A 27,802-nucleotide genomic window follows, 5' to 3' on the forward strand; every position below is an offset into this window, starting at 1 on the left:
TTTCCCCACCTACCTCCTCTTCCACACATAGCCAGCCCTTTTCAGTATGAAAATAAAGCCAAACCTCAGATGTCTGAACTAGCAGAATTATGAGTGTAAGGTAAATGTCCACAATGGTCCATGATAAACAGATAAACTCTAGAATTTGTAAGGGTTTAAAAAGAACACTAAAGATTACTCAGGTAAGGCAAAATTATTTTAGCAGAGCTAGTTCTGTTCTTGACTAGCAGCGTTATCACAGTGAAACCAAAGAACCCTAGGTTTTTAACACTCATTTCAAGTCCTTGAAGTCTTGTACCTCAAGGCCTAAGAGTATTCAGAAACCTTTATGGGTATTGTGACAGGATTCTGGGCAGTTCAAACCATTAAATGCCCTAATTTCTTTAAATAGCAGGGTTCATGAAACAATTTTAGCAAAAATCTTTCAAAATAAGCAATTATTTCTGGACCAGAGTACATTCTAGGAGAGTTGCAATAGTAATGACATGAAAACATAGAAAGCCTTTCCTCTAAATGAAATAAAGCAAAAGAGCAGAGAAAGTGTTTCATTTACCACCAGAACAATGAATGATAAGGCCGTTCTTTAAATTTAAAACTGAGTTTCTACATTATTCATTTAAAAGGGAAGGGGGATCTATTGAGTAATTTCTGTGTGCCAAGCATTATTCTAGGTGCTCTTCAGAATGGACTCGTGATGTGTTAGTGATGGAAGAGCCTTAGGTACCTAACAGGTGAAACCAGCAGAAGCCTAGATCAGTGACATGACTGCCCAAACGCCACAGGTAGGAAACAAAGTTCCTGTCCTCATTGTGCTCAATTTTGTATTCAAAATTATCTTTACAAATGGTAAATGCTACCATCATTGCCGAGATGTCTGAAATGCATGAATACATGCATCTGTCATGTCTCTAGGTAAAGGGAGGACTTCACCCAAGGCCAAAAATGGGTCAAAAAAAGTCCATGAACTAAGTCTAGTTTTGTGACTAGCTTAGTATTCCTTCTAATTTAATCCTAAAAGAGCTACATCAAAAAAGCAGGATCAACTTTATAAGCCTGAGAATGCTTCTGTTCTCCAACATTAAGTGGTCACATTGGACTCACAACACTAATTTTTTCCATCATGCACAGCTGTTATCACAAATGGAGAACCATGACTTCATGTGTGGACTATGAGTACAGGCAAGAGATCTGCTATCAATAAGACCAGTATCTCAAACTTCTTCATCTAGAAAACCAGGCAAGACTTTTATCCAACAGCATAGCTTTGCCAACTTCTCTCTGGTGAAATGAAGCAAATAAAGCGACATTATCTCTTAATTTCATGCTCTAAAGGGCAAACTGTGGCCCATGGACCAAATCCAGTTTGCCACCTGTTTTGTGAAAACAGCAGAATTGAGTATGAGAAATACTATATGGCCCACAAAGCTGAAAGTGTTTACTAGCTGGCCTTTCCCTGAAAAGTGTGCCGATTCCAGCTCTAAAGTGAAATAATCAAATAACAAAAACAATGTAGGCAGATTCTTCATTATCACAAAGTTGCATTACAAATGAAAGGTTGGTAATTTGTTAATACAGTTTCTTAGTTAAATGTATGAAACTACAATACAGATTAAACTATAGGAATTTCATGAATGGAAAAGCTCAAATAAAAGCCCCTGAACCTATCACATGTAGAATAGAGTGGTCTGAGAATGCTGTTCTCCTCTCAAGACATAAACTATTATTTTGGACATCAGGTTTGATGCCTTTTATTCATAATTACTTTCCTATAAAACCATATGCTATGCCTTTGTCCCGCTACCCCTACCATGAAGAGCACAAGGCTTTACACTATGGAACTCAAATGTTGTTGCATATGCAGTGAATTTTACAGCTCTAGAATTTATAAGGCTTTTTTTTCCCCTAAATAATACTAAATATTACTCAGATATGGGAAAGTTACTTTAGCAGACATAGTTCTGTTCTTGACTAGCAGTGTTATCATAGTTAAACTTAGCAATCATCTTCCTACACCCCAATTTTCTCATCTCTGAAAGGAAAGGCTTGAACCATATACCTTCTGGGGTTTTGGGCTCCAAACTCTATGACCAGTAGGAGTAAATTCCATTTGATTCCTATCAATTTTAAGAGATGGGGTAAATTATTGTTGTATTGGAATTTTATTAAATCAAATATTATTTGAAATTAATACTGCCTCTTAACCTCTTGGAGCACCAACATGACAAAGGACAATTTATCCTGTGAATATGCAATAAAAATAATCAATTCTAATTTTATGGTGATGTACCCAACTCTCTATGCGATTTTCTTTCTTTCTTTCTTTTTAAAGATTTATTTATTTATTTTATGATAGAGAGAGAGAGAGAAAGAGAGAGAGAGGCACAGGAGGAAGGAGAAGCAGGCTCCATGCCAGGAGCCTGACGTGGGACTTGATCCCGGGACTCCAGGATCGCGCCCTGGGCCAAAGGCAGGCACCAAACCGCTGAGCCACCCAGGGATCCCTCTATGCAATTTTCTGATTTCAATCACTGCAAAAACAGTTCAGTGAGGTAGAATGATCACAAGTAGCTTGACATTTAAATTATATTTATAGGCAGGAAACAACAAATGTTGGAGAGGATGTGGAGAAAGGGGAACCGCCCCCGCACTGTTGGTGGGAATGTGAACTGGTGCAGCCACTCTGGAAAACTGGGTGGAGGTTCCTCAAAGAGTTAAAAATATACCTGCCCTACGACCCAGCAATTGCACTGCTGGGGATTTACCCCAAAGATACGGATGCAGTGAAACGCCGGGACACCAGCACCCCGATGTTCACAGCAGCAGTGTCCACAATAGCCACACTGTGGAAGGAGCCTCGGGGTCCACAAAAGATGATGGATAAAGAAGATGTGGTCTATGTATACAATGGAATATTACTATTCCTCAGCCATTAGAAACGACGAATACCCACCATTTGCTTCGACGTGGATGTAACTGGAGGGTATTATGCTGAGCGAAATAAGTCAATCGGAAAAAGACAAACATTATATGTTCTCATTCATTTGGGGAATATAAATAATAGTGAAAGGGAATAGAAGGGAAGGGAGAAGAAATGTGTGGGAAATATCAGAAAGGGAGACAGAACATAAAGACTCCTAACTCTGGGAAACGAACTAGGGGTGGTGGAAGGGGAGGAGGGCTGGGGGTGGGGGTGAGTGGGTGACGGGCACTGAGGGGGGCACTTGACGGGATGAACACTGGGTGTTATTCTATATGCTGGCAAATTGAACACCAATAAAAAATAAATTTATTTAAAAAAATAAAAAATAAATAAATAAAAAATAAAAAATAAAAATAAAAATTATATTTATATTAGTCTTGGAATATAAATGTCTCAAAGAACATTTAATAAGGTAAAATTTTAATCTGAAATCAGCCAATAGTTTTCAGTGTAGCCTAGTATTCATAAAATACGTACATTCACACATGAGAAAAAAACTGTAGTTATCTAGGTTAGTAGCCATATAATTTATTTTGAAATCTACTAAAATGAATGAGTTTGGAAAAGGGCTAAATAGCAGATGATCAGGGCTAGTATCAAAATGGCTATGTTGGAGTGGAGGATATGGGCAAAGAGTGCCAAGAGTGAGCTCAGGGAGTTCTACTAGGACAGTCTGGCCATATGTGACCCAGATTCTTCGTATGATAGAAGATATTTCCAGCCTATTATTCTATTTGTATAATATACAGTTTTGAGTCACAGAATCCCATTAAAAAAATAAACAAATCCTGAATGATCCATTTCAGGATCTTAAATCTGCTACTCTAAAAGAAATATAGATTATCCTTTGTGAATTTTTCTCTCGGACAAGGGCTTCATGCAAATTATTCCCTTTGGGATTTGCTGAGCTTTTTAAAACTCGTAGGAGGAATAATCTATTTATTCTCAGTTCACCAGCAGAGTCACTCGTGCCTCATGTTACACAGATCCAGTGTTTGACACGAAGGGTGGGGAGAGACAGACATAGCCTTAGTGATGCAAACCATGAAGCAAGAAAGTGACAGACCAGAGTGAGGGCCAAACCGCCCACACATTCAGCCACAACAAGCCACAAAGGCAATTCCCAATCTTACTTATAGAGTGCACCACCCTGAATTTTAGAGATAGAAAGGAGTTTTGAGATTGTAGAACATATTCTTCTGAGATAATCGAGGCCAAGTGAGATTAGGTGACTAATGTAGGGCTCAAGTGGCACTGCCAGAACAAGACCACTCCTGATTACTAATCAGCCCCATGTCACACTCCCCATGCTGCCCCCATGCAGAGAGAACAAGAGCCGAGTACCAAAGAGACAGGTACACTCAACAAGCATGGCCAGCAGCAGGTCCTTGACGCTGGATTTTATTCTGAACTTAAAAAATTCTCCAACAATAAAGCTGTACTCAGTACAGCAACTTGCTCCAAGAATGTGCATTTGAAAAGAAAGGCAGAGAAACTCTAGGATCTTCAAATCTCAAGGCATAGCTTAAAACAGAAAAGCAGATCTATGTCATCAAGAAGAAAAAAAAAAACATGCTTTTTTTTGAAAAAGAAGAATGGATTTTGCTGGAATAGACTCAGGGTGGGGTAGGAACATCTGAGGGTGTTAACTCATTTTTACAAACCATTTGCCAAAAGTCAGAGGAAATCCCCAATAATCTCAGCAAAGGAAGTATTTTTTAAAGATTTTTTTTGAATGCATCTTTTTTAAATGTACTCCCACACCCCCACACCCCACACTCATGTAAAGTTAGCCTCAAATTAAAAAAAAAACTGTGTTACAAATATGCTTCAAATTAACTTATTATTAACTGGTCTTTATTTACAACCTTCATATTAAGGAGTTACTGCGTTTCTTTCAATAGAGTCCTCCTGCAGGGGCATTCCGTCAAGTACAGATCTATCCAAATCTTGTCCATTTCTCTATAGGCTTGCTGAATTCTCTGACACCACATGCCTGGATGGCCTATAGCCTCTGTAGTCTATGTTATAAAAAAAGGAAAGGGCACTCTTAACCATACTCATTCTCTGATAGTGCTTAGGCTATAAAAGGTTATTAATAAGTATTTGTTGAATGAATTCTTACTGAAGCAGAAATTAGGCCTCATATTCCATAACAATGCTCAGTGGCAGAATCAGAAGCATCAGTTAGGCTTTGACACATGTTGGTTTTTGCTTCGGTCAAAAGTGAAATGTTCAATTGGACCTCTGGGGAAGTAGTTCTAGTTCTTCTAAAGTGATCCCACTAAAAAATGTGACCAAGCACATGAAGCCCTACTCAGGTATCCACTTGCAGAGTAGTCACATTTAGAGATATATGGACCTAGGCTGGGATTTCAGGTCTTACATTGCCTCTCTGAAATGTTTAGAAGAATCTAAGAACTTAGAGTCCAGCAACTTTTATTAAATTTACCTGTTCTCGCTCACTCTAGAGAGAGTGCCCAGGCTTTCACAGGACTACACCTCTCTCATGTGTGCCATCCAGGTGGCGCTACATGGCCTCTCTTGTCCCCCTCTCCTCAGGACTGAGGGCTCTTGAGCACTTAGCATGTTGTCCCACCTTCCAAGAACAATTTGTGCTGAAAGCTTTCCTCTGTACCTGTAGCACTGCTCCCCCTCCATAGGGATTGGGGAGGTGGAAAAATATAAGTGGGCAGAAGAGACTGGGAGGGTTGTGAAGTCCCTCCTGTTATTAAGAAATTCTCCATCTCAGTACCCAGACAAAACACTGGGAGGTGGCCCCTCACAGGTCTTTATGTCACATGCTCCAGGCCAAGAGTTTTCCTTTTGAATCCTAATTTTAAAAGTGAGCTACTCCAAGGAGTTCATCAAGCAAAGAGACCTTAAAGCTGCTTTCTTGGTAATTATACCTACTGCAAGAAATTTTGGTGGTTGCTGATACCATTATTTGTGGGTGAAATATACAGCCTTTCCCAACATGCCTGGCAAGTTTCCAAGGACTTTTCACAGGGAAGGTCTTACTTGGTGCCTTTTCCAGGACACATGGGACATATAAACAGAATAGGCTGCCACTTATCTGACGTGATTTGAGAAATGTAAGAAGGGCTTTCCTGCTTTAACAAGTTCTTGCCCTCAAATCCTACTTGGTGGAAATCTTCCTGTTGGAGACGATAGATTCTCTTGCATTAAAGCTTTATTCATACAAGCATCTTTAGATAAAAGTAAAATGTTTCAGAGAACTAAGACCTATAGCTGTTACCAGCCATTAATACCTTACTATGAATGAGAATATGAGATTATTTTTAAAGAGTAGACTAGCAGGAATGCGGCAGTGGCTAGAGAAGTTTTGACAGATGGGATAGTCTGGAGCTGAAAGTATTGTAAAGATTTGTAAAGAGCAGGTAAGTCTGGTGTGGGGCAATAGAAGTCTTTAGGTATTAAGCTCCAGGGAGGAGAACACCAAGAATGTGGGTGGGCCCCAAAGGCATGTTGATACCTACCACCCATTCTGGAGTTTTACCCCCAGTTGTTTTTTAAGATTTTATTTATTTATTCATAAGAGACACAAAGAGAGAGGCAGAGACCTAGGCAGAGGGAGAGGCAGGCTCTTCGGGGAGCCCGATGCAGGACTCCAGGATCACTCCCTGAGCTGAAGGCAGACCCTCAACCGCTAAGCCACCCAGGTGTCCCTTCACCCCGGTTTTTTTTTTTTAATTTTTATTTATTTATGATAGTCACAGAGAGAGAAAGAGAGAGAGGCAGAGACATAGGCAGAGGGAGAAGCAGGCTCCATGCACCGGAAGCCCGATGTGGGATTCGATCCCGAGTCTCCAGGATCACGCCCTGGGCCAAAGGCAGGCGCCAAACCGCTGCACCACCCAGGGATCCCCACCCCGGTTTTTAAAACTGTCTTACATAGAATTGTATCACACAATAAAAATAGAAATAACTGACAAGAATAGAGCTTGAATATATGTTAGAAGTTTAGTACATGTTGATAAAAATTGAATTTCATTCATCTATTTATCAACTTGTTTGTCTGTCTTTGTTCTCTCAAAACCACAGGTTTTTTTTAAATGAATGGATCAAGAGCAAGGTCATTAAAAACAGATTTTTTAAAATGGAAATTAAAACAGAAAAGAGGTGTGAGGGTTCTTGCCAGTCAAATCAGTTAGCACTTTGTCAGCAAAAGAATCAAAGAAATGTGGGCTCAGAAGGGTGTGCCTTTCAAAAGAGGAGTAGAAAGGAGGGCAACTGGAAATGGAATGTCGTCCCCTTAAGCACCAGATTCCCACAAAAACACTTCTGCAAGCCGATCATTTCACCTCAGTAGCTCAATGCATCCATGTAGTTAGTTTCCTTGATTTAATAGAGCTAGCATTGCCATTAAAAACACATCTATATTATATTTTAGAAAATGAAACACCATAGAAATTAAAATAAGCAAAATCAAATTTTTGTGTGAAAAAATCTAGCTGTACTGAGAAGAATCCACAAACAAACTGGTGACTGAAAATATGTATAAAGCACCTCTGAGATGTGAAAACTACTCTCTGGGCCAAGAGGGCCAATGATGGATGACCACATAGTTTAAAAAACTATTGTACAAGGCACCTGCAAATGTGCACAAAAGCAATCAGGTTCCAACAAGCCTTCACCCATCTTAAAGGAATCAAACAATGGGTTTATTATTTTTGCCAGTCAAGGCTATTCAACATGATGTTATCTTTATATGTTAATGCATATTTTTAAGTTCCATTAGGTTCTATGGTTTCCTAATCTGTTTACGGTGGTTGAGGCCCAGTGAGAAACAAAGTATTAAGACTTCCTTTTTTTTCCTTATAAATGTTAGATTTCCTAGGCCTTGGCTGGAGAGAATTCTCTTGCTCAACCATAATAACAGCATCACCATATCCATTCACTGAAAAAATATCCTTGATCCACCCTGTAGAACAAGAGTAGAGAATATAGTCCAAAATTTGAGCTACTTGATGTGCTATTTCCAGCTGAGGCTGGACAGGGCAATGCTCTGCCTCATGTCAGCTCTCAGACTGTAAACAAGCATCCTTTGCACAGTCTGTTTAGTGCTATGTTTTTTCCCATGTTTGTACTTTTTGTTGATGACTTCCCTGTTTAAAATGGCCCCCAAGTGTAGCTCTGAAATGCTGTCCTGCGGCCTTCCAGAGTAAAATATTATTTTATTATTATATTTTATTATAAAATGTTAGATAAGTTCTATTTGGGCATGAGCTGTAATGCCTTTGGCCTGATTTTAATGCTAATGAATCAACAACATATATTAAATAAGTTATCTTTCAATGGAAACATATGAAAAACAAGGTTATATATTGATGGGTTGACAAAAATGTGATCAGAGACTCTCAGAGACCTAATGCTCTATTTCCCCTAAAATAGCTCAGTATTTGCTGATAAGCATTTGCAGCACTTTACAGAACATAACTACTATGAGTAATGAGAATAGACTGTGTTGTGGTCCATGGTTTAAGGAGAGAAAAAAAAGACCCAGAGAGACTAAATTATTTCCCTCAATGTCACCCACTTAGTTAGAAGCAGGTTAAAGACTAAAATTGAAGTGTTTTATTTCCAAGTTCAGTGATCAGTTTTTTGCCTAATACCCCCTTTCTCCAATTATACATTAGTTATGGGTAAAGAGAAGGCTTTCCTTTACACATTATAATGCGCAGATTGATTCAGCATTTTCCTGTCCAGAGCACTGTCTTCCAAAGTGTGTCTTTTAAAATGAAAGGGATGCCTGGTTGGCTCAGTTGGTTAAGCATCTTATTCTTATCATCTGCTCTGGTCATGATCTCAGGGTCATGAGATTGAGCCCTGTGTTGGGCTCTGTACTCAGTGCAGAGTCTACTTGAAATTCTTTCCCCCCTCTTCTCTCTCCCTCACTGCCTCTCTCCCCACTCACTCTTTCTCTCTCTCTCTCTCTCTCTCTCTCTAAAATAAATAAATACATACAGTCTTTTTTTTAATACATACAGTCTTTAAACAAAATATGAAAAACAGCTGAAATTGAATTTTGAACTTGAAAGGGGCAAAGACTACACGATAGTTCAACTTAGGTGGTGTAATTTTAATGTTTCAGTAATGATGACTCATGAACAGAAAATATAGGGAAGGAAGGAGATAAGATTAGACTTTATTGAATGTTCCTTCTGTGCCAGGCAAATAGAGCCAGTTCCCATATTTTACCTTATCTAATAAGAAATCTGTGGGTTCAGCAAATATATGTACCTGTTATCTTTTAAAAAAGATGGTGGTTTCTATGAAAATTGACCTCATATTTTTTTTAAAGATGCCTAACAGTATGAACAAATCTCTAAGGAGGAGAGGTATAAATTCAAAATTTATCTGACTCATTCCTGTTAAAATACCTAAAGTTAAAGAAGAAAAAAACAAAAACAAAAATTGGTAATACCAAGCTACAGCAAGGATATGTAACAACTGAAATCTTCATATTTTGCTATAAAAAGTATGTAGCTACTTTGAGGACAGTTTGGCATTTCTTATAAAGCTAAACATATACTGAATATGTGACAAAGCAATCCTACTCCTAGATATTTACCCAAGAGAAATGAAAGTATATGTAAAGTATATCTTCACACAAAGACCTGTAAGCAAACATTTATACCAGTTTTATTCATACTTGCCCCCAAATTAGAAACATCCCAGAAGTCCATCAATTGGTGAGTAAATAGTGGCATAGCCTCATAGGGGAATCCTAGTCAACCAATGAAAAGAACTACTAATACCTGCAACAACATGGATGTATCATAAAAGCACTGTGCTAAGTGGAAAAAATCCAGACAAAAGTCTATCTAATATATGCTTCTACTATAGGACATTCTGAAAGGGAAAACTATAGAGACAGAACTCAGATCAGTATTTGTCAGAGGCTGGGAATAGGTGGACAAGATTGACTACGAAGGGGCACAATGGAATTTTCTGGGGTGATAAAAATGTTTTATATCTTGACTGAAATTGACAAAATATAAAAGCTTATCAGATTAGATAAAATAAAGGTAGATAAATAGGAAACAGGGACATCTTTCATAGTGTGTTTAAATTTTGAAGGAAAGAGGAAAGTTGCTTATCCTCTACATTAAGCTATAACTAGCTTTATTCATGAGAGACACACAGAGCGAGGCAGAGACATAGGCAGAGGGAGAAGCAGACTCCCGGTGGGGAGCCTGATGTGGGACTTGATCCCAGGAACCCTGGATCATGACCTAAGCCAAAGGCAGATGCTCAACCACTGAGCCATCCAAATGCCCCCAAAAATAATATTTTATTTTTTTAAAAAAGATTTTATTTATTTCTTTGAGAGAGTGATAGTAAATGAGTATGTGTGAGCAGGGGGAGGGAGAGGGAGAGAAAGAATCCTAGGCAGACCTTGCTGAACACAGAACCCAACACAGGGCTCTACCTTACAACCCTGAGACCATGACCCGAGCCAAAATCCGAAGTCTAATGCTTAACCAGCTGAGCCATCCAGGTGCCCAAAGAATATTTTCTAACTAGCCAAAGTAATGCTAAAATAAGCCACATTTAGGTTTAGAGTGCAGCATGTAATAACAGGTATTCCAAGAGAGGGGCACTGTGAAAAGTCAAACTTGCCCAAGATGCTATTTGAGATTCTCCTTCTCTAAGATACAGTAGGCAAGTTGTTGGCAAACAACCTAGGCAAACTATTTCTTCTGTTTGATAAGAAGTCAGTATTTTTAATATATTGATCTGAAGATAAATAATTAGATGTATTAAAAATGGTATAGAGAATTTCTTAAATATGGTTATGATCATGTTATCTTAGAAAAAAGAGAAAGATGTGGAGAAAGTAAAAATGTTTACATTTGAATGTAGATAAAAGCCTTTAATCATTGGAAGTTGCTTCCCTGTTTTGTTATACTGTAATAAAACGGTAAAGCAAGATGACAAAAATGGGACCTAAAAGCAATACAATGAGTCCAAGGAGCAAAGTCACTTAGGAGTGAGTGCCACTGCCTCGGAGGAGAAGAGCCAGTGGGGATAAAGGGTCCTTCACTTCCCAAGACAGAGTGGAAAAAGGATTCTAAAACAGTTGATCTCTAGTCATAGTTGTGACTCTTCTAGTGTGGCACGCTGCCTGTTGGGATGATGGTTCCAGATTTGACTCAATTTTTTGGCCTTCCCTGACTTTTTTCTTTGCCATAGCATCCCTCACAAGTAGAGTCTGCTTTAAAAGCCTGAATGTTTTGCTTAATTAGGTGTGCTCATCAACAGTGGATAAAGGCGTGGTAGGAAATGAGCTGTTTTTACTGCTGAAACAGCCCTTCCTTGGCGACTATGATAAGATGCTCTGGGAAGACCAAGCCCATGGTGCCTTGAACCTACATGAATGCAAGAAACCACATGGAGCCTTGTGATTCCTTGAATGATACACATTAGTAAAAGAAGACATGGACTCTAGACTGGGATTTGGTCTGGGAAGAGGGACTGAGCAGAAAGACTCCTTATCCCTTGTGACCTATATCATCCAAGAGACCCAGATATTGACTGGCCGGGGAACAGGCCAACTGGATGGAAGCTGCTTACCCAATTTTATGTTTTGTTATTTGCTTTGTTAATAAGGTCTTAGCAACTGATGATAAGTGTCTGTGATTTTTCTTTGTAATCATTTTATAAACAATGGTATTTTTGAAGGGAGCAAATGAGTTCAGCTTAAAGCACTAATCACATTTATTAACGAAGCACTCCAGAGGTAAACTATAGCTAGAGCATTTATTACACTGTAGCATCCTGTTTAGTACATCTGTTTCTTTTGCTAGGATATAAATTCCACAGGAACGGTAACCATTATTCTTCTTTATATCTTAATTCCTCCTATTATAATGTTAGGTACTTATAAAATGTTTTTCTATAAGAGATAAGAAATCTCACAAATGCCTACCCAGGAAATATAATTACACGAGGAATGCTATGACATAAACTTTAGCTTGAGGTCAAAGCCAAGGCCAAAGGCTAAGGAGATAACAGCCTGACCTGATCCAAGTTTGTCCCAGGAGGCCCATTTGTTCCTCAGGGGAATTCAGGGATATAGGTCAGCTATGGGGTGGATCTTGATCTGGTTCTCTTTAAGCTATCTTGGGCATAGGTTGACTTTCCTAAATGATAGCAGGACCAATACAGACTCACCCTTGGCCTTAGGCCAGTCCTGAATTGGCCTCTGGAATGAAAGTCAAGGATATCTATTAAGTCCTCAGAAGACCTGGTCCTTTTTCTTTTTTTTAAAGATTTTATTTATTTTTTCATGAGAGAAACAGAGAGAAAGGCAGACATAGGCAGAGGGAGAAGCAGGCTCCCTGTGGGGAACATGATATGCGACTTGATCCCAGGACCCCAGGATCACAACCTGAACCAAAGGCAGATGCTCAACCACTAAGCCACCCAGGCATCCTGAAGACCTGGTCTTTAAACTGCTCTAAACTATCAAACATTTTCTGTGATTACTTTAGAAGGATATTTGTTCATAAATTGTTTCCAATCACTCTTTGGTCAATATTCACACCCAGTTTTTTTGATAATGGATCCAAAAATTATCCTCCAGAATTTATTTCCTCTCATTTTTTGGCTATGGGCAAAGTTACATTTCCAAAGCCATATACCAATTAAAAAAAAAAAAATCTGTGCTTCTCATTCTATTTTCACTCCTAAATCATCCTTTAAATTATAATAAAAAGGCACTATCTGTATTATCTATTGTAACATAGTAAATTAACCCAAAGCTTAGAGACTTAAACAACAAAAAGCATTTATTATCCACACAGTTGCTGTGGCAGGAAGGAACAATTCAGAATCTCTCCTGAGATATTGTCAAGATAACTGACCAGAGCTGCAGTTATCTGAAGGCTTGACTGAGGCTGGAGGGTGCACTTGCAAAATGGTGCATTCATATGGCTATGAATGGAGGAGGAGGAAGTCACAGTTTCTCACCACGTGGACCTCTCCACAAGACTTCTCCAGATTGAGTGATCCAAGTTCAAGAGCAAAGTGTGAACTGCAATGTCTTTTATTACCTCGTCTCAGAAGTCACACATCTTCATTTCACTTCCTTGTATGCTAACGGAATACAGGCCAGCATGTTTCAGTGTGCGAGGGAATTCAAGAGGCATAAATACGAGGAGGGGAAAATCATTGAGGGTCATTTGTATACTATATTTCCACATTTAAATGTTCTGCACCACGACAAAATCAACTGCATAAAACAATGTGTTCACATCTTAGTTGTGAAGTTTGAGGATTTTTCATGAACCATGTCAAAGCCCTTTCTGTGTGTTCCATGCTTATAGTGGTAATCCTTCTAGCCACTTACTTGATACATCCTAATTCTAACTCAGTAAAAGGCACCTGCTTAGACATACGACTCTTAACTTTTATTGGTTTCTAGGCATCTTTGAGAATCTCAATACCTAGGAGCCAATACCCTCCAAAATGTACATACAAGTGCACTACTTTCCATACGGCTTTAAGAATTTTATGGATTCTTAGAGCTAAGAAACTCTAACCTGCAAGCTACATACAAGTGTTTCCAGCTGGCCACCAAATACAAACGTCATAGCTAATGCTCAATAATAGGTTTATATCCAGTACTAGCCAGCTCCTTGGCTAGTACTGGACACAGTCTATGTAAGTCAAAATAACAAAGAACTTTTAAGCTAAGCATCAAATTCGTCTTCAGTTTCACAATTAATTGTTCTTGACTGACCTGGTAAACTGTTTATATTTTATAGTGAGATTTCTTGAGTTTGGGTTACACTTAACAGATGCTTCAGGCTAATATTAAGCATTAACTTTAATATATATATGAATGATTCTCACTAATATCTCATAATATCACCAAAAACTTTGCTGCCCCAGTTTTAAACGTTATTCACTACCAAACAAGATTATATTAATGGTGAATGCTGCTCAGGGCTCCAGCCAGGTATGCAAAAAGGTGGTTTCTAGGTATAAAGGCAGATGGAAGTTCATCATAAGAACTAATGATGAGGGCAGCCCCGGTGGCACAGCGGTTTAGTGCCACCTGCAGCCCAGGGTGTGATCCTGAAGACCCTGGATCGAGTCCCACGTCGGGCTCCTGCATGGAGCCTGCTTCTCCCTCTGCCTGTGTCTCTGCCCCCCCGCCCCGTGTCTCTCATGAATAAATAAATAAAATATTTAAAAATAAATAAATAAATAAATAATATTTAAAAAAAGAACTAATGATGAACTTACTGTCGCAAACTAAATTTTTTTCTGCCGAAATGTAGCCATACTGAACAATGGAAACCATGGGTTCTTCAAGTGCTATAATAAGCTAGCTAAGTTCCTCTTAACCAGTTTTTTGAATTAGTGTCTCAGTGCTTGGTGCTGATTAGATAAAAAGATCAGTATTATTTCTCTACATACAGTAGGGAATGAGCAGTTATAGTTGCTAAACATGCAGATTACCAGACCTACTAAGTCAGAATCTGGTATGCATGTACTAAGGGGAAAGTAGGGCTCTGCATACTTAGTCAATGGCTTGCAAAAATGTGGTCCCAGGGCCAACAGGACCAGTGGCAACTGGAAACTTGTGAGAAATACAGATTCTCTGGGCTGCCTCATCTCTGATCTACTGAGTCAGAAACTCTGGGGATGGTGTCCAGCACTCTGAGGTTTAATAAGCCCTCCAGATGATCCTGATACTCACTCAAGTTTGAAGACCACTGTGCTTAGTGAGTCCTTGCTCCTAATATAGTCTGAGAATTATTATCTCCAGGTTTATTAAACAGTCGTATCTCATAAAACAAAATTCATAGATTTATTTTCCTATTCCCATCTTCCACAACCAGAGCTTGTGGAGGGATGTAGGATGCAAGTGCCATAAAGGAGGAAAGATAGATGGGAGAGAGATAAAGCAGATAAAATGGAGATACATGTTCCTCCCCTTAAAAAAAGAATAATAAGGAAGAAACAAACACTTTCATAAAATAGGAAAGTACCTAGAAAGAAATATACCTAAAAAGATCTTGATTTTGCTAATGCTTATCCTTTAATGCCTTTTAAATTATTTGATAATATAATTTACAGGAAGTTTATTTAGTGTTAACGTTTGTGGTCCCTTTGTGGCCTGTGAACCTCTGGCCGTGAAAAGGAATGTTTGAAATGGATGTTTCTGGGACACCACAAAAACCTTACAGATGACATGTGAGCATGGGTTATGACGACTTTGGAAAACACTACAACAGTAAATACTTGTTGTCTTAATTTTCTGACATAAGTGAAAACAGATGCTTGGAATGAATGGCCGATTAAGAACAAGTGTTATATAATGCAATTCAGCTGACAAATTTAGGGGATTATAAAACTAAATTGTGTTCTTTGTAAAGAGCTGAGAAAGGCACCTGAAAGTATTTGAAAAAGCTGGTGTTGGTGAAAAATTTTTAAAGTGAAATTTCTTGCCAAGAGTATGTATATGGAGAAGGAATTTTGACTAACCATGAGGGTGAAGTATTGTTACTTCTTTAAGTGATTCAAGGATATTTTTAATTACTCTTTCCAGTGATTGAGTTGTAATATCAATATTTAAAATTTGAGTTACTGTTTTCCAAAACAGGATATTAAAAATAATCACTTGCTCCAGATGAAAGACTATTTATAAAGATTTTTCAACTAGATTGTTCCATATAAGAGCAAACCCCTTAACCACAGTAATATCAGTACAATTGATTAATCAAAAATCAGTGGTGCATCACACCACGTTTAATCCATTTCTAGATCTTTTACCTATTTCATATTTATTGGTTTTTGGTTTGCATCTCAAAGGGAACCAGCACAATAATGCAGCATGTCCCACACATGTGTAAGTACCCACATCTGGATCTGGAAACCTAGCTTTATATATATATATTTTTTTTCTTTTCAGTCATTATTATGGTAGGTCATAGCTGAAAAGGTCTAGAAGCCAATAGAGTATATAAAGTTTCTGTGGCAGAGAATTCTAACCCAAGCACAGGGTTAGAATTTGAAAAAGACATGAAAGCAGAGAAGAGGCTGGAAAGAGAAAAAGATTTAGAAGTCATCTGTTGAGTATAGCAAAGCAAGGGCGGAGCTAGAGAAACAGAGATCACAGAGGGAGATTTTTACATTGAAATGGTATTAAATGCCTGCAACTGTGATCCAGTTGCCAATTTGAGGATCACATTTCATGGGGACATTTGATACAGAAACTCAGTTTCAAGGAAATGTTGGCTACCCATGAAATGAAGAGAAACATGGTGTTTGAACTTAAGACCTAACTCAATGAGCCTCGGGAAAACAGCAAAGTTCTCTGCAAGTTCTTCGAAACATCAAATTCCAACAACTACAATGGAACAAATAGAAAAGCGACCTTGCAAAATAACACTATTGTGTTTGGCTTTTATTGCGCATATGTTGTTGCCATAATTCAAGAGATATAATAGCTAATGCCATCTTCAAACCCATTTAAGAATGAACTGTGGTGTTAACATATAGTTATAGTGTGTCCAATCTGATAGGCATAGAGCCTATCAGATGAATGTAAATTTATGCTTTTTGTAAGCTTGCTGATGCTAAGATAAATGAGTGGGAAACCATATTTTCAGTCAAGTGGAACATTTAGTATGACATAGAAACACCCAGTGCTGTCTCGAAAAAATTATGAAGCGTGCATTGTTTTCTGAAGGGATGATTCCTGCTGTATCTGAACAGATAAAGTGTCAGCTGTGAGGTGTAAAAAGGGTCCAAGTGGCCTGCAGAGAAGGCTGGGAGTGGAAGCCAGGAGAATGTTCTGAGGATTCCTTTGGCATTGATAGAGGGAGAAAGAGGAAAGGAGGGAAATAAGAGGAAAAGGGAGGGAGAAGGAGGATGAAAGGAGAGGAAGATTAGGAACAAAAAGAGAAGGCAAGAAAAAAATTCTCATTCAGTGGCTGATCAAACCAACACAGTACCTGAGAGTCACTAGATAGAGGGTAGCAGGCATCCAGGGGAAATTCAAGTCCCACAGAAGTGCATCCCAAGGATATGTGGAGATAGAACTCACCAAGAACCACAACTCACGCTTCCAAATCTCTCATAATAAAATATAAATCTGCTCTAAGTCGGGCCTTCCAAACCCCTGCAGAGAGTTGGACAAAGAAACAGGAGTAGGATGCTGATGGAAAGAATTATGCTTAAAAAATCCACAATGTCATGGTTCCTCTCCTCAGGCCCTGGGTTCCCATGAGTCTGACCCACTATGGGCCAAGGCCCGGGAAACTGCCATCCAGCAATGGCATATTCTTATAGCTCAGCATCCTTTTAGGAAGGGTCCAGGGGACTAAAGCATGGCAGGTAGAGATTTTCCAAAACTGCGTCTGGTCTTCACATCCTCTCTTATTTAGGTTAAGAAAGTGACTACCAAAAAAACAAAACAAAACAAAAACCCCAGTTAAAATCACCCTACTGAAAAATAATAATAATAAATAAATAAATAAAAATAAAAAATAAAAAAATAATCACCCTACTATTATTCATTAGTGGAAGGTAAAAAAAGAACTGTTGTTTTTATTATACCCTTTTCTCAGGGAAGCAGATCGAATTTCAGCAAGGTCAGGTCACTTGCCCACTAGTCCCTATTGCTATTTTCCAATATTTGCCATTTCAATTCATGATGAAACTCCAGACTAATCTGCAGTGGAAGAACATGGGCAGCATCATTTTCCTTCTAATTCTGGCAAAAATATGAGTAACTAGGGAATTATTCTGTGACAACAGGATCATTGGGGTGTTAGAGGATGAACCAGCAGAGGGAAGGAGCGGCTGTTCTTCAGATCATCCGACACCTTGTCCTCCGCTTACTACCTAGAGATGCTTTAACTCCATCTGGGAAAGTGAAAGGAGGAGAAAACTCTGTCTCGTATCCCCTGCTGGCATATCTGTAACAGGACTGAATTCCAGAGCTCTCTGCCAGCATGACTTTGGCAGGTGCCCCAAACTCCTCCTTCAACGACAGAATCTGCTGCTCTCAGAAAAGGAAGGCCTGTTAGGTCTCGCACGCCCACGCACACGTGTGCACAGTGGGCTCTCAACAGGGCCCTTAGAAAACCAGAATGTTTTCTTATCAGTTAGCAGAATGGAAAAATCAAAGAAGGGCATTAAGGAGAAAGGAAACCTGCAACTCTATTCGGGCATCTTGTCCGAAGCGAAATACCCCAAACTTTTGCTAGCAAGAGTTTATTCTCCACTTAGAAAGGAGAGACCTTTCATTTTATGAGAAATTCAGTGGAATACATTTCAAAGATGTTTCAGATTAGAAGCCATCCTATGTGCTCACAAATTATCCGTAACATAACACAGACAGAAGATGAGCTGGAATGTACATGGTAAACGTGCACAACTAAAGGGACAATTGCCAAAGATGATTCATACAACCTGGGCCTTCTAAGTAGGGAAATTAATTGTGCATTTGCTTAACTCCTGTATTTTGCATTAACTGGGATCGTGGAGTGCTTTGTTTTTCTTAATATATTATTTTTTTCTTTTATTTAGATACATGACTTAAAGCTAGTACATGGCAACAGTGGACCAGCATAACTCTTGCAAATTTTGTCTGGTAAATAAGGATAAAGAATTGAGACACAGACAGTTTCATCTAGAAGAAAATTAGTTTTCTGCGGCCAAATAGCTTTAGATACAACTTTCTCAAACTCCTTGAAGGCAGGAAATGTCTTACCCATCTTTGTAATTGAATTTTTATATCATCAGTGAAGTTGGAACTGGACCTCAGCTTTATCTATAATTAATTTCTAATCTGACCAGTAGGTGCTTGGAGTGGGTGGACTTGGTCTGCTTTTCTAATGAATAGACTTTCGTTATATAGTCTGTGACTGGAGACCAATAACGAACCTTCTATGAAGCTGTCACATCTCCTACCTCCTTTTCAGAATTCCACAGGGAGGAAGATTAGCTGACTTCATGGCTTGCTGTACCAAAAAAGCCTAAAAACCACAGGCTAACTTTAAGGTCCCTAAATGTCCACCAAAATCACTGGGAATACAAGTCAGGGTTTTGTTAGTTCAGGGAAACCTACAACACACCCTAAAATTCTCACTGTGGAAGCTTCTTGGTGGGGACACACCAAGCTAAGAGGTGCAGCAGAGTAAGCCCTGATTCAGTCTTCCTGTCCACAGGACCTCAACAAAGTAAACCGAGACCATGAAGTTTACCCTTCTTACAATGTACCTCATAGGCCTCCAGGACAATCCTAACAAGCCCAACAATCCCAATCTCTGTGGGCTAGAGAAACACACACACACACACACACACACACACACACACACACACACACAGGATTCTCTAGTATTAAACATTCTACAAGTTTCTGGATATCATGTTAAGAATATATCCTGCGTACAACCTACATTCTGTTTTGATTCCTAGAGCATATGGAAGAATTTTATTAATAGCAAAAAGGATCTAAAAGAAGCTCCTTTGGTTCATCCAGTTATCTCCATCACATCCATGAATAGAAGTATACTTTCTTCCTCCAAATCCAAATTTAATTTGACCTTACAACAATTCTTCCATTTACTGGAGACCCCACCCACTGATGTTTCAGAAGCATATTTTATGGGGACTGTACCATTCACTCATTAGGGGTTACTTTCTTAATATTTATCTATTTTCTTAGAGAAAATTTTTGTCTCGTGTTTTCTCTTTCTGTTTGAGAGATGTTGGTATCTAAGTCTTACAATGAAAAGTGGAGCTTCTATCTGGGGAGAATTTACTTTGCATATCCCTCCACATGGGATCAACCACATTTGATGTGCCACAGAGGAAATCAGCAGAGGAATCTAGGCATTGACCGATTCTTGCATACAGAAAATTATGTCCTCAATATTTGACTTAAGGCTTTGCACTCTCACCATATTTCTCTCTATTCTCAGCGATTTCCTAGAACTGACCCCAACCATGGAGGGAGACAAATTGGCAGCGTGCCTAATGGGCATCTGCCACTAAAGGCCAAATTCTATGGGAATTGGATGGGTGCTAATGCTCAAACCCCAATATTCTCTGGAGTTATATTTCCTAAATTCATACTTCCACTATGTCACTTACTAGCTAGATAACCCTAACAACCATTGACCATTGTGAGGTGGGTAGGCTCTGAGATTAGTCCCAATAATGCCCGTCTCCTGGTAGTCACTCCCTTGTGTAATCACCTTATATGACAAAATCTATGAGTTGCTTCTAACCAATAGAATATGGAAAAGGTGATAGGCTTTCATTTCCAGGATTAGGCTACATAAGATTATAATTTCCATCTTGCCTGAAGATGTGTCTGGGTTTGTACACTCTGATGAAACAAGCAGCCATAATAGAAAGGCCCATGTGCAAAGACCTGAAGTGACATCTGGCCAATAGCCAGTGTTCCTCAAGGAACTGGATTCTACCAACAAACACAAGAACTTGGAAGTCAATCTTTCCCCAGTCAAGCCCCAACCCTGACCAACTCTCTGTTCAGCCTGTGAGAGACATCCAAGGAGAGGCTTCAGCTAAGCCAGACACACTCTCCTAACTCACAGCAACTGTGAGATAATAAATGTGGGTTGTTTTAAGACGATGATTTTATGGTAATTTGTTATGCATCAATAGATAACTAACAAACTCTTTAAGCTTAGTTTCTCATATGTGGAATGGGAGAAATAATAACATCTTTCATAGGCATGAGGATAAAATGAGATAATTTATTTAAACACTTAGCATTAAACACTGTGCCTGCTTTAGAGTAATATGGTTGTTATCCTATTCTTTTTTTATTAAACAGTTTTTTAAAAGATTTATTGATTTATTTGAGAGACAGAGAGTGCATAAGTGGGGTGAGGGGCAGAGGGAGAGAGAGTGGGGAAGCAGACTCCCCACCAAGCGTGGAGCCCCACATTGGACTCTGAGGACCCAGAGCTCATGACCTGAGCTGAAACCAAGAGTCAGATGCTTAACCAAGTGAGCCACCCAGGTACCCCCATTATCATATTCTTTAATGTGATTTTAACAGAATGTATGTATTGAAACCATTGTTTTTCTATTTTTAGCACATTCCTTCTTTAACTGATACTTTTTTACATTTTTATTTTACTATTCTAATATCTCTCACTCTATCCTATTTATATTTTACTTTTACATTTATTCTTAGATTATTTTTATTAAGTTCATATATTTCCACATTCTTTCTTTTATATCTACTTTTATAAAGACATTCAGGAAACAAGCAAAAGGAAAATCTTTCTGAAGATGGTGACCCAGATAGAACAGTGGGTCACATCTCCTGAATGACCCCCTCTTTATTAAACACCTTACTTTTGTCTTAGACAAATTTTCTGTCAATGCATATTAGCCTACAAAAACATTTTAGCTGTCTTTTCTGTAATACAGTATAGATAAATTCTTCTATTCTCAATTGTTCCACTGTGCCTCATTAACTTGAAAGAAGGAGGAAGGCTAAAATTCCTTACTGTTCAGTGTCTTGTAATCCTATATAGCAGCTCACAAAATGAAACAAAACCAGTGAATGTATAATTAACACAGGGGAACTTTATTTTTAAATCTTGGGTCCTAAACATGATAGTCTCAGCGTAAAAACAAATTAAATTTAATCAATTTTTACATTCCTAGTACAAGTTTCTTTAAAGCAAGAGCGAAGTCTCATTCAGTTTTACCTAGTAGATGCTTAATAAACACTGCTCGAATAGACAAACAAATCAATAAAACTGCCAAGAAACTTTGGAGCTTTCAAAGATGCTAAAATAATTCTCCCATGGTTTTCAAACTTTTTTGTTTCCTTTTAGCAGGGAGTCATTTTTTTCCAATGTGTTCTCTGATGGTGATGCCAGTACATAAATATATACCACTTATTAAAAGGACAGTCCTACCCACTAGGCTTCTTTTGCACTTCCTACTATACCCCTCCTCAATATCCCTGCCCTAAAATTAAAGAGATCCTCTCCAGCCCCTCACAAGTATCAATTTCCTTTTTTGGGAAATGGACTGGGCCATTGAAGGGACACATGAAATTTTCTCAAAGTGGGCTTGGGAGTTATCCATGGAGAGTGAGAGCCAGGCCCCAGATAAGTGTCTAGGAAAGTTTACAGAGCAAGACATAGGAGTCTTCCTCTCTAAAGACAAGCTTCTATTCCCTCTTTATAATCAATCTTGGGGAGTTAGGGCAAATAGAGACAAAGAAGACACAGTTGCATCCTGTATGGACTCCCCAGTCCTGGCTTCTTCTCTGAGTACTTGTAACACCTGCCAAGCACTGGCACCTGGGGGTTACCAGTGCTCAGAGGCCCTGCAGCTGCCTCTTTTGGAAAGCCCCCTCACCTCTCAGCCATCCCCTTCCTTGCCCCAACTTATATTTGTCTTCCAGGCCACTACTTAAGGGCTTTATGCTCTCCTAATTCTTGATCCCTCCAAGCCGGATTGAGTCCTTCTGGCTGTTCTCAAAGCTCTTTCTGCTTCACCTAAATTGGAGGATAATCTCACTCTATTGTCAGCTCCTTGAAGACAGGAGCCGAGCTGTGTCTTCCGGCCTCAGTGCTCGGCATATACATGGGATCTAACTTATTACTTGAATAAATTAGCATATCTTCATGTAAAGCAGGGAACTGATATTACACAGAAATTAAGGGTATAGTCTTTTGCCATTTGCTGACTGTGTGACTTTGGGCAAATCACTTAAACACTCTGGACACAATTTTATGCTCTGTAAAAGAATGGTGCTTAATAGGGAGCTTTGAGAATTTAGATTTTTCCACATTAGAAATACTTAGCCCTAAATTACCACAGGCAATCTGAGCTCAAAATATGTTGATGAGCGTTATTAATAGCCATGGTAGTTATTGTTATTATTACCATCTGCCCCTGTTTGTGTCTTTGGAATCAACGATTTCTATCCTGTCAGGTAAGAACCCGAGGCAAAGAGCCAGCTGCCTCTTTGCTCTGCCACATGCCAGAAGTCGCGCCCAACAGCCTTATGCCTTCAGGCTATCTGATTACACTTGTATCTTGAATGTTCCTCTGTGATTTTCCTCACACGTGCCTCAGGACTGATAGAGTTAGCTAGAAATAGTAGCCTTCACCTTCTGGCTGATTATAATCTTCCACACACAGGAGTTTCTGCAGAGAGGTATGTCAAGCCCCTCATGTCCCACTATAAGCTTTTGTTGGCTGCCTTCACTACCTATTGTTCCCTGTGGTTTTTATCTTAGCTTGGTATGCAACGGGGGGAAGAAAAGTTCTGTGGTGCCAAGAATAAAGATTCCAAGAGGTAGCTGGAGCACAGGGGCTTTCAAAAGTGTAAAACAATGTAGTGATTCTTCTCAGGGCCTGTACGTTATGGTTTAAATCTCTTCTTGAAAAACAAGTTCAAGGGAGATCTCTCCAGGAAGCTCTGTGAGGCCTTACCAATCCCCAGGGAAAGCTGATCCTGAGGCAAAAGTGCAGCTTTCCATGGAGAAGAGCAACATTTGATCTTGACAATCAAACATTGGGTTGATGATGGTCAGGCTAGCGTCCAGGAGAGGTCATCTCTCATTGTCTGTAGAGCAACAGTTAAGTCTCTCGCCCCACCTTTCTGCCAAGAACATGACACCTAAATTTACTGCCCTTCAAGAGATTTGTCTGACAATTTGGACACAAGATCACAAATTATAGTCTACATATTTTAAAATATTGATCCACTTTTCTATGACCCGACTAACATTTTATCTCATCTCATCTAATTCTAAAACACTATGAGACAGTTGTCACTATTCCCCTGACAGATGAGAAAAACAAGGTTTAGCAAAGGTAAATGATTTACCAAAACACATACTCATTGAGTGGTAGAGGGGAGAAGAGGTCCATTCAAAGCAATCTCTAACTTTACTCTAAGCTTTTGAAAACTAAGAAAGACTCTTCCAATATCGTATTTTCTATAACAAAGTGTGTGGCTAGGTATGCAAATAGGCATAAGACAAGGAACAAATGATATCTTAGTTAAAAAATAATTTTTCTTACAAATTGCCAACTATAAATATAGACCAACTATATATGTCAACTATACACATATAAAACATATAGGTATTTGTGTTATAGGATATGTTCTTGGGAAAATGTGAAGATTAAGATAATGGCTCTGATATTTGCAGGACCCATTGGATTCACCAGGAGGGTAGGATTCACACATACAACTGCACAGTGTAACTCCTAAGGTTTGGGGTAGAGAAACCAGATCACCAGGTAGGAAATAGGCAGACCATGGATTTCTGACTTGAATCCAGTCCTGGTTCTGCCATCGATGGGGAAAAGTTAGTAGCCCTCCTGCTTTTCGGTGTCTTCATTTGTAAAATAAATAGTTAAGCTAGGGCAGTGGCTCCCAAATATTGGCCTATGATGAAATTTTCATTAGTTTATGATGAAGAGAGAAAAATGAAAACAATAGACTTATCCGTACAAAGTCATTTATTTATAAATATGTTAAAAATGGCTTGCTCTTGTGAACAATGGGGATTTTGTTTTCTCTTTGAACATCCTCACACGACTCAAGTATGTCCTCTGTAATGGAACCCTGATAGTAAAAATGTATCTGTATTTTTACCAGTTCATAAATTGAAAGGTCCAGCAACCACTCAATTAATGACTAATGTCCTGTCTAGCTTCAAAATTCTATCCTCTTCTTAGATCACAGATGATATATCACTAACTGTGAAGGAGGAATGGAAAAGAAGAGAAACCCTTCCTTTTATCCTTCCCCACCCACCCCTTTATTCTTGTTTAGCTCAGCATTTCCCCAAGTGTGTTCTGTGAAAGGCAAGCCCCTGGCAAGATATTCCAGCTGTTCACTAGAAAAAGGATTCTTAGTCAAACGAGTTTAAGCAACAATAGGTTAAAAATGTTGGACAGATTTTTTTTTTTTTACTGAGTAATTTTCAGAACTTGTGAAATTCTTACATCTGTTGGGACTCCCCAAAAGACGACAAAGCATGAACAGTCCTTACGTTATCGGTGGAAAGCAGATGCATGCCCAACCCCAACACCCCCCCCCCCTGAGGGCAGTACACCTATTCTTGGAACACAGTTTGAGAAAGGTGACTTCAGCTAACAGAAAGTTCCTCAGTAGCTTCCATAATAAAGATAAAACATACCCCAGAGACAAGGGGACTGCCAATTATTTTATATAATACAATTATTTTAATTTGACAGGGCTTTTTAACAATTACCAAAACTATGGATTTTCTTAAGATTACAAAGGAAACCTGGATAAAAATTCTTCAAATTAAAGTGCAATAAACTAGACAAAGTTTTGTGGCCATTTTGGGCAACTTTTCTCTTTCTTTTTTTTTTCTTTTTTTTTTAACCGCAACAAATAAAGGAAAACTGTGTCAAGAGATTTGTATCCAGTGATTGCAACATGATAATTAAAGCATTTGGAATTTGCAGAAGTCTGCAGGAACAGAATGATAGCTATCATCCCTACACAGTGAATCTGAGGTAAAATAAAACCATCTGGTAGGTACTGAGCCTGAGAAAACCCAAGTGATGGGTCCTTGTTAAATATTTCAGGAGGAACAATTCATTAGAAATGCCTGTGCCTCCTGACTGATTTACTTAAACACTTTCACTCTGATCAAGAAACAAAATTCGTGATAGAAGAAAAAAGAGCTAATAGTGTATGCATGTATGTATTTTTGCATAATGATCTGATCAGAGATAAGAAGGTTTACTTGGCCCTTTTTCTTGCTTTTTACTTCACCAAGCGAAAGGTTAGCTAGCTAGCCCCTCCAGCCTTCACATTCTGGATTCAAGTTACACTTAACCACACTGAGGAGAGAACAGTTTTCACTTGGGACAAGAGATGATTTTAGAACAAACTATCCAGAGGGAGGAACTAGGAAGGGTCTCCTGGATATTATGACACTAACAACCTTTCTTTCTGATTCTATACACACCGGGTTTTTGACAAGCCTGTGGCTCTGCATTACCTCCAATATTTTCCATCACAGCTGTATAGTAGGTTCAGCCTGTTTTTCATAATCCTGCTGACTACAACAGTCTGCCATAAAAAGCCTTCACTGACCTGGAGTTGGCTTAGAAAATGCCTCTGCAGAGAAACAAAAAAAAAAAAGTACATGCAACATCTAGGTTCAGGAGAGAGAGAGGCTAGCTCTCGTGGTGGTGCTGATAGGCGCAAAAGATTTTTAGGGTCTAAATTTAGGAAGTTTAATTTTCTTTTGATGCCATTTGTAAACAAAATACCAACACTAACATGAGAGCAATTTAGCCAGGAAAAGGGGGAGTGTCCCAGTCCAGCAGATCAAACCCTCTTCCAAACTGCCCTGGAGAGAAGTGTCTACAAATTAGCACATGACCCTACTTTGGCATGCCCTGCCAAGTCCCTCAACCCCTAAGTTAGCAAGTACGCGTGAGGTAACACCATGCAGAGTTTCAGAATTAGCCTTTTTTTTAGACCTAAAGCCAGTCCTGGTTTAGTCTCTGGGAAGGGGAATAAAAACACCAAACAACTCTTTTTAAGAGGCTCTCGTTACCACCTACATATGATTCAAAAAAATACAAATACTGTAAGTTTGAATCTGTAGGAGTCAAGCTACCATGAATATCTCTTCCATGGAAGAGGTTGGTCTTCATTTTTGCATTAAAGAGATCCAGTTGAAAAGTAAGTAACAGAAGGGGGGGGGGGAGTAAAAGTTTAAGCAACTCTTTCACACAGCTGAACTTTGACTCTCTACAGCATATCTGTATTCCCTCCACCACCACCTCCCCCAGTTTGGTAAAGTAGATCACACTGAATAGCAACATTTAAAAACTCTTAAAAATTATTCTGAAAACACAAAACATCAGAGCTACTTGCCTTTTGGCAATTTCTGTGCATTTCCCAGGGATAGTGCAATACTTCCACAGAGAAGTAGACACCCCAAGCTGGAGAGCATGTTGCATTTGCCACCTCACACGGGGAGTGATGCTGGTGGGTGTCCTGCAACCCTGGAGCTGCATTTAAGTGAACTGTCTCCCAGTGACAGAGGCGGGCGGCTGCACTTAGCTGTGCTGTGGGCTTACTCACAGGGGGTGGAGACAAAATGACATCACACCCTTTCCCACACACACACACACACACACCAAAAAAAAAAAAAAAAAGAAGGCACAACAGCAAAAACATCTCATCACATTTCTCTCTGCTAGGTTGTAACTGTCTCTTTTCCCTGTGATTATAAAAACTGAAATTTTGGCCAATCTATATTGGGGAAAGAAAAAGCAGTTAGGCAGTTCTTAACCATTTAATGAACTACTTTCAAAAATCCAGAAGAGACATACCCAAAACCATTAGAACAGAATGAAACCTTATTAAGAAGGAAACTGGTTTTAATTATCTAGTAAAACAATCCAATTCTTCTTTTAAATGGGAGTAAACTCGTAAAAGGACACTTTGAACCATTCCGAAGTTTCAATATCATGAGAAATTTTTAAGAGGAAGTCATTGGCTACATAGCAATTCATTCTACATAACACTCGTGTGTGTAAGTGTGCATACACACAGATACAGGCATGTACTCTAGGGGTGTCGGCGCAGAAATGGAGAAATCACTATTACTCCTCGACCGTCAGCTGTGGGCCAGGCTCTGGAATAGTGTCCTTACCTATCTGAGTGCATTTTAACCTTCGCAGTGGCTCTCTAGGAGATATGGTATTATTCCCATTTAACCAGTGAGGAAAACTGAGGCTGGCGGGGTGAGGTCTCCCGAC

The 27,802-nt window shown here is 39.0% G+C and overlaps 1 protein-coding gene across 41 annotated transcripts in view; it reads right to left on the reverse strand.

The window, feature by feature from the left end:
- The window catches only part of ABI3BP (ABI family member 3 binding protein), a 233,795-nt gene extending 206,694 nt beyond the window's left edge, over positions 1 to 27,101 (reverse strand). For 40 of the 41 annotated variants that reach the window (XM_038582661.1, XM_038582660.1, XM_038582640.1 and 37 more), the window contains exon 1: positions 26,913 to 27,101. In XM_038582661.1, coding sequence (XP_038438589.1) covers positions 26,913 to 26,991 — 79 coding nt within the window. In that variant the 5' untranslated portion in view covers positions 26,992 to 27,101. The remainder of the gene's footprint in view (positions 1 to 26,912) is intronic. The other variant, XM_038582659.1, reaches the window with a different exon arrangement.
- Between the last annotated feature and the right edge of the window lie 701 nt (positions 27,102 to 27,802).

This window comes from Canis lupus, chromosome 33 (genome assembly GCF_011100685.1).
Source record: "Canis lupus familiaris isolate Mischka breed German Shepherd chromosome 33, alternate assembly UU_Cfam_GSD_1.0, whole genome shotgun sequence".
In the NCBI taxonomy this organism is placed as follows: domain Eukaryota; kingdom Metazoa; phylum Chordata; class Mammalia; order Carnivora; family Canidae; genus Canis; species Canis lupus.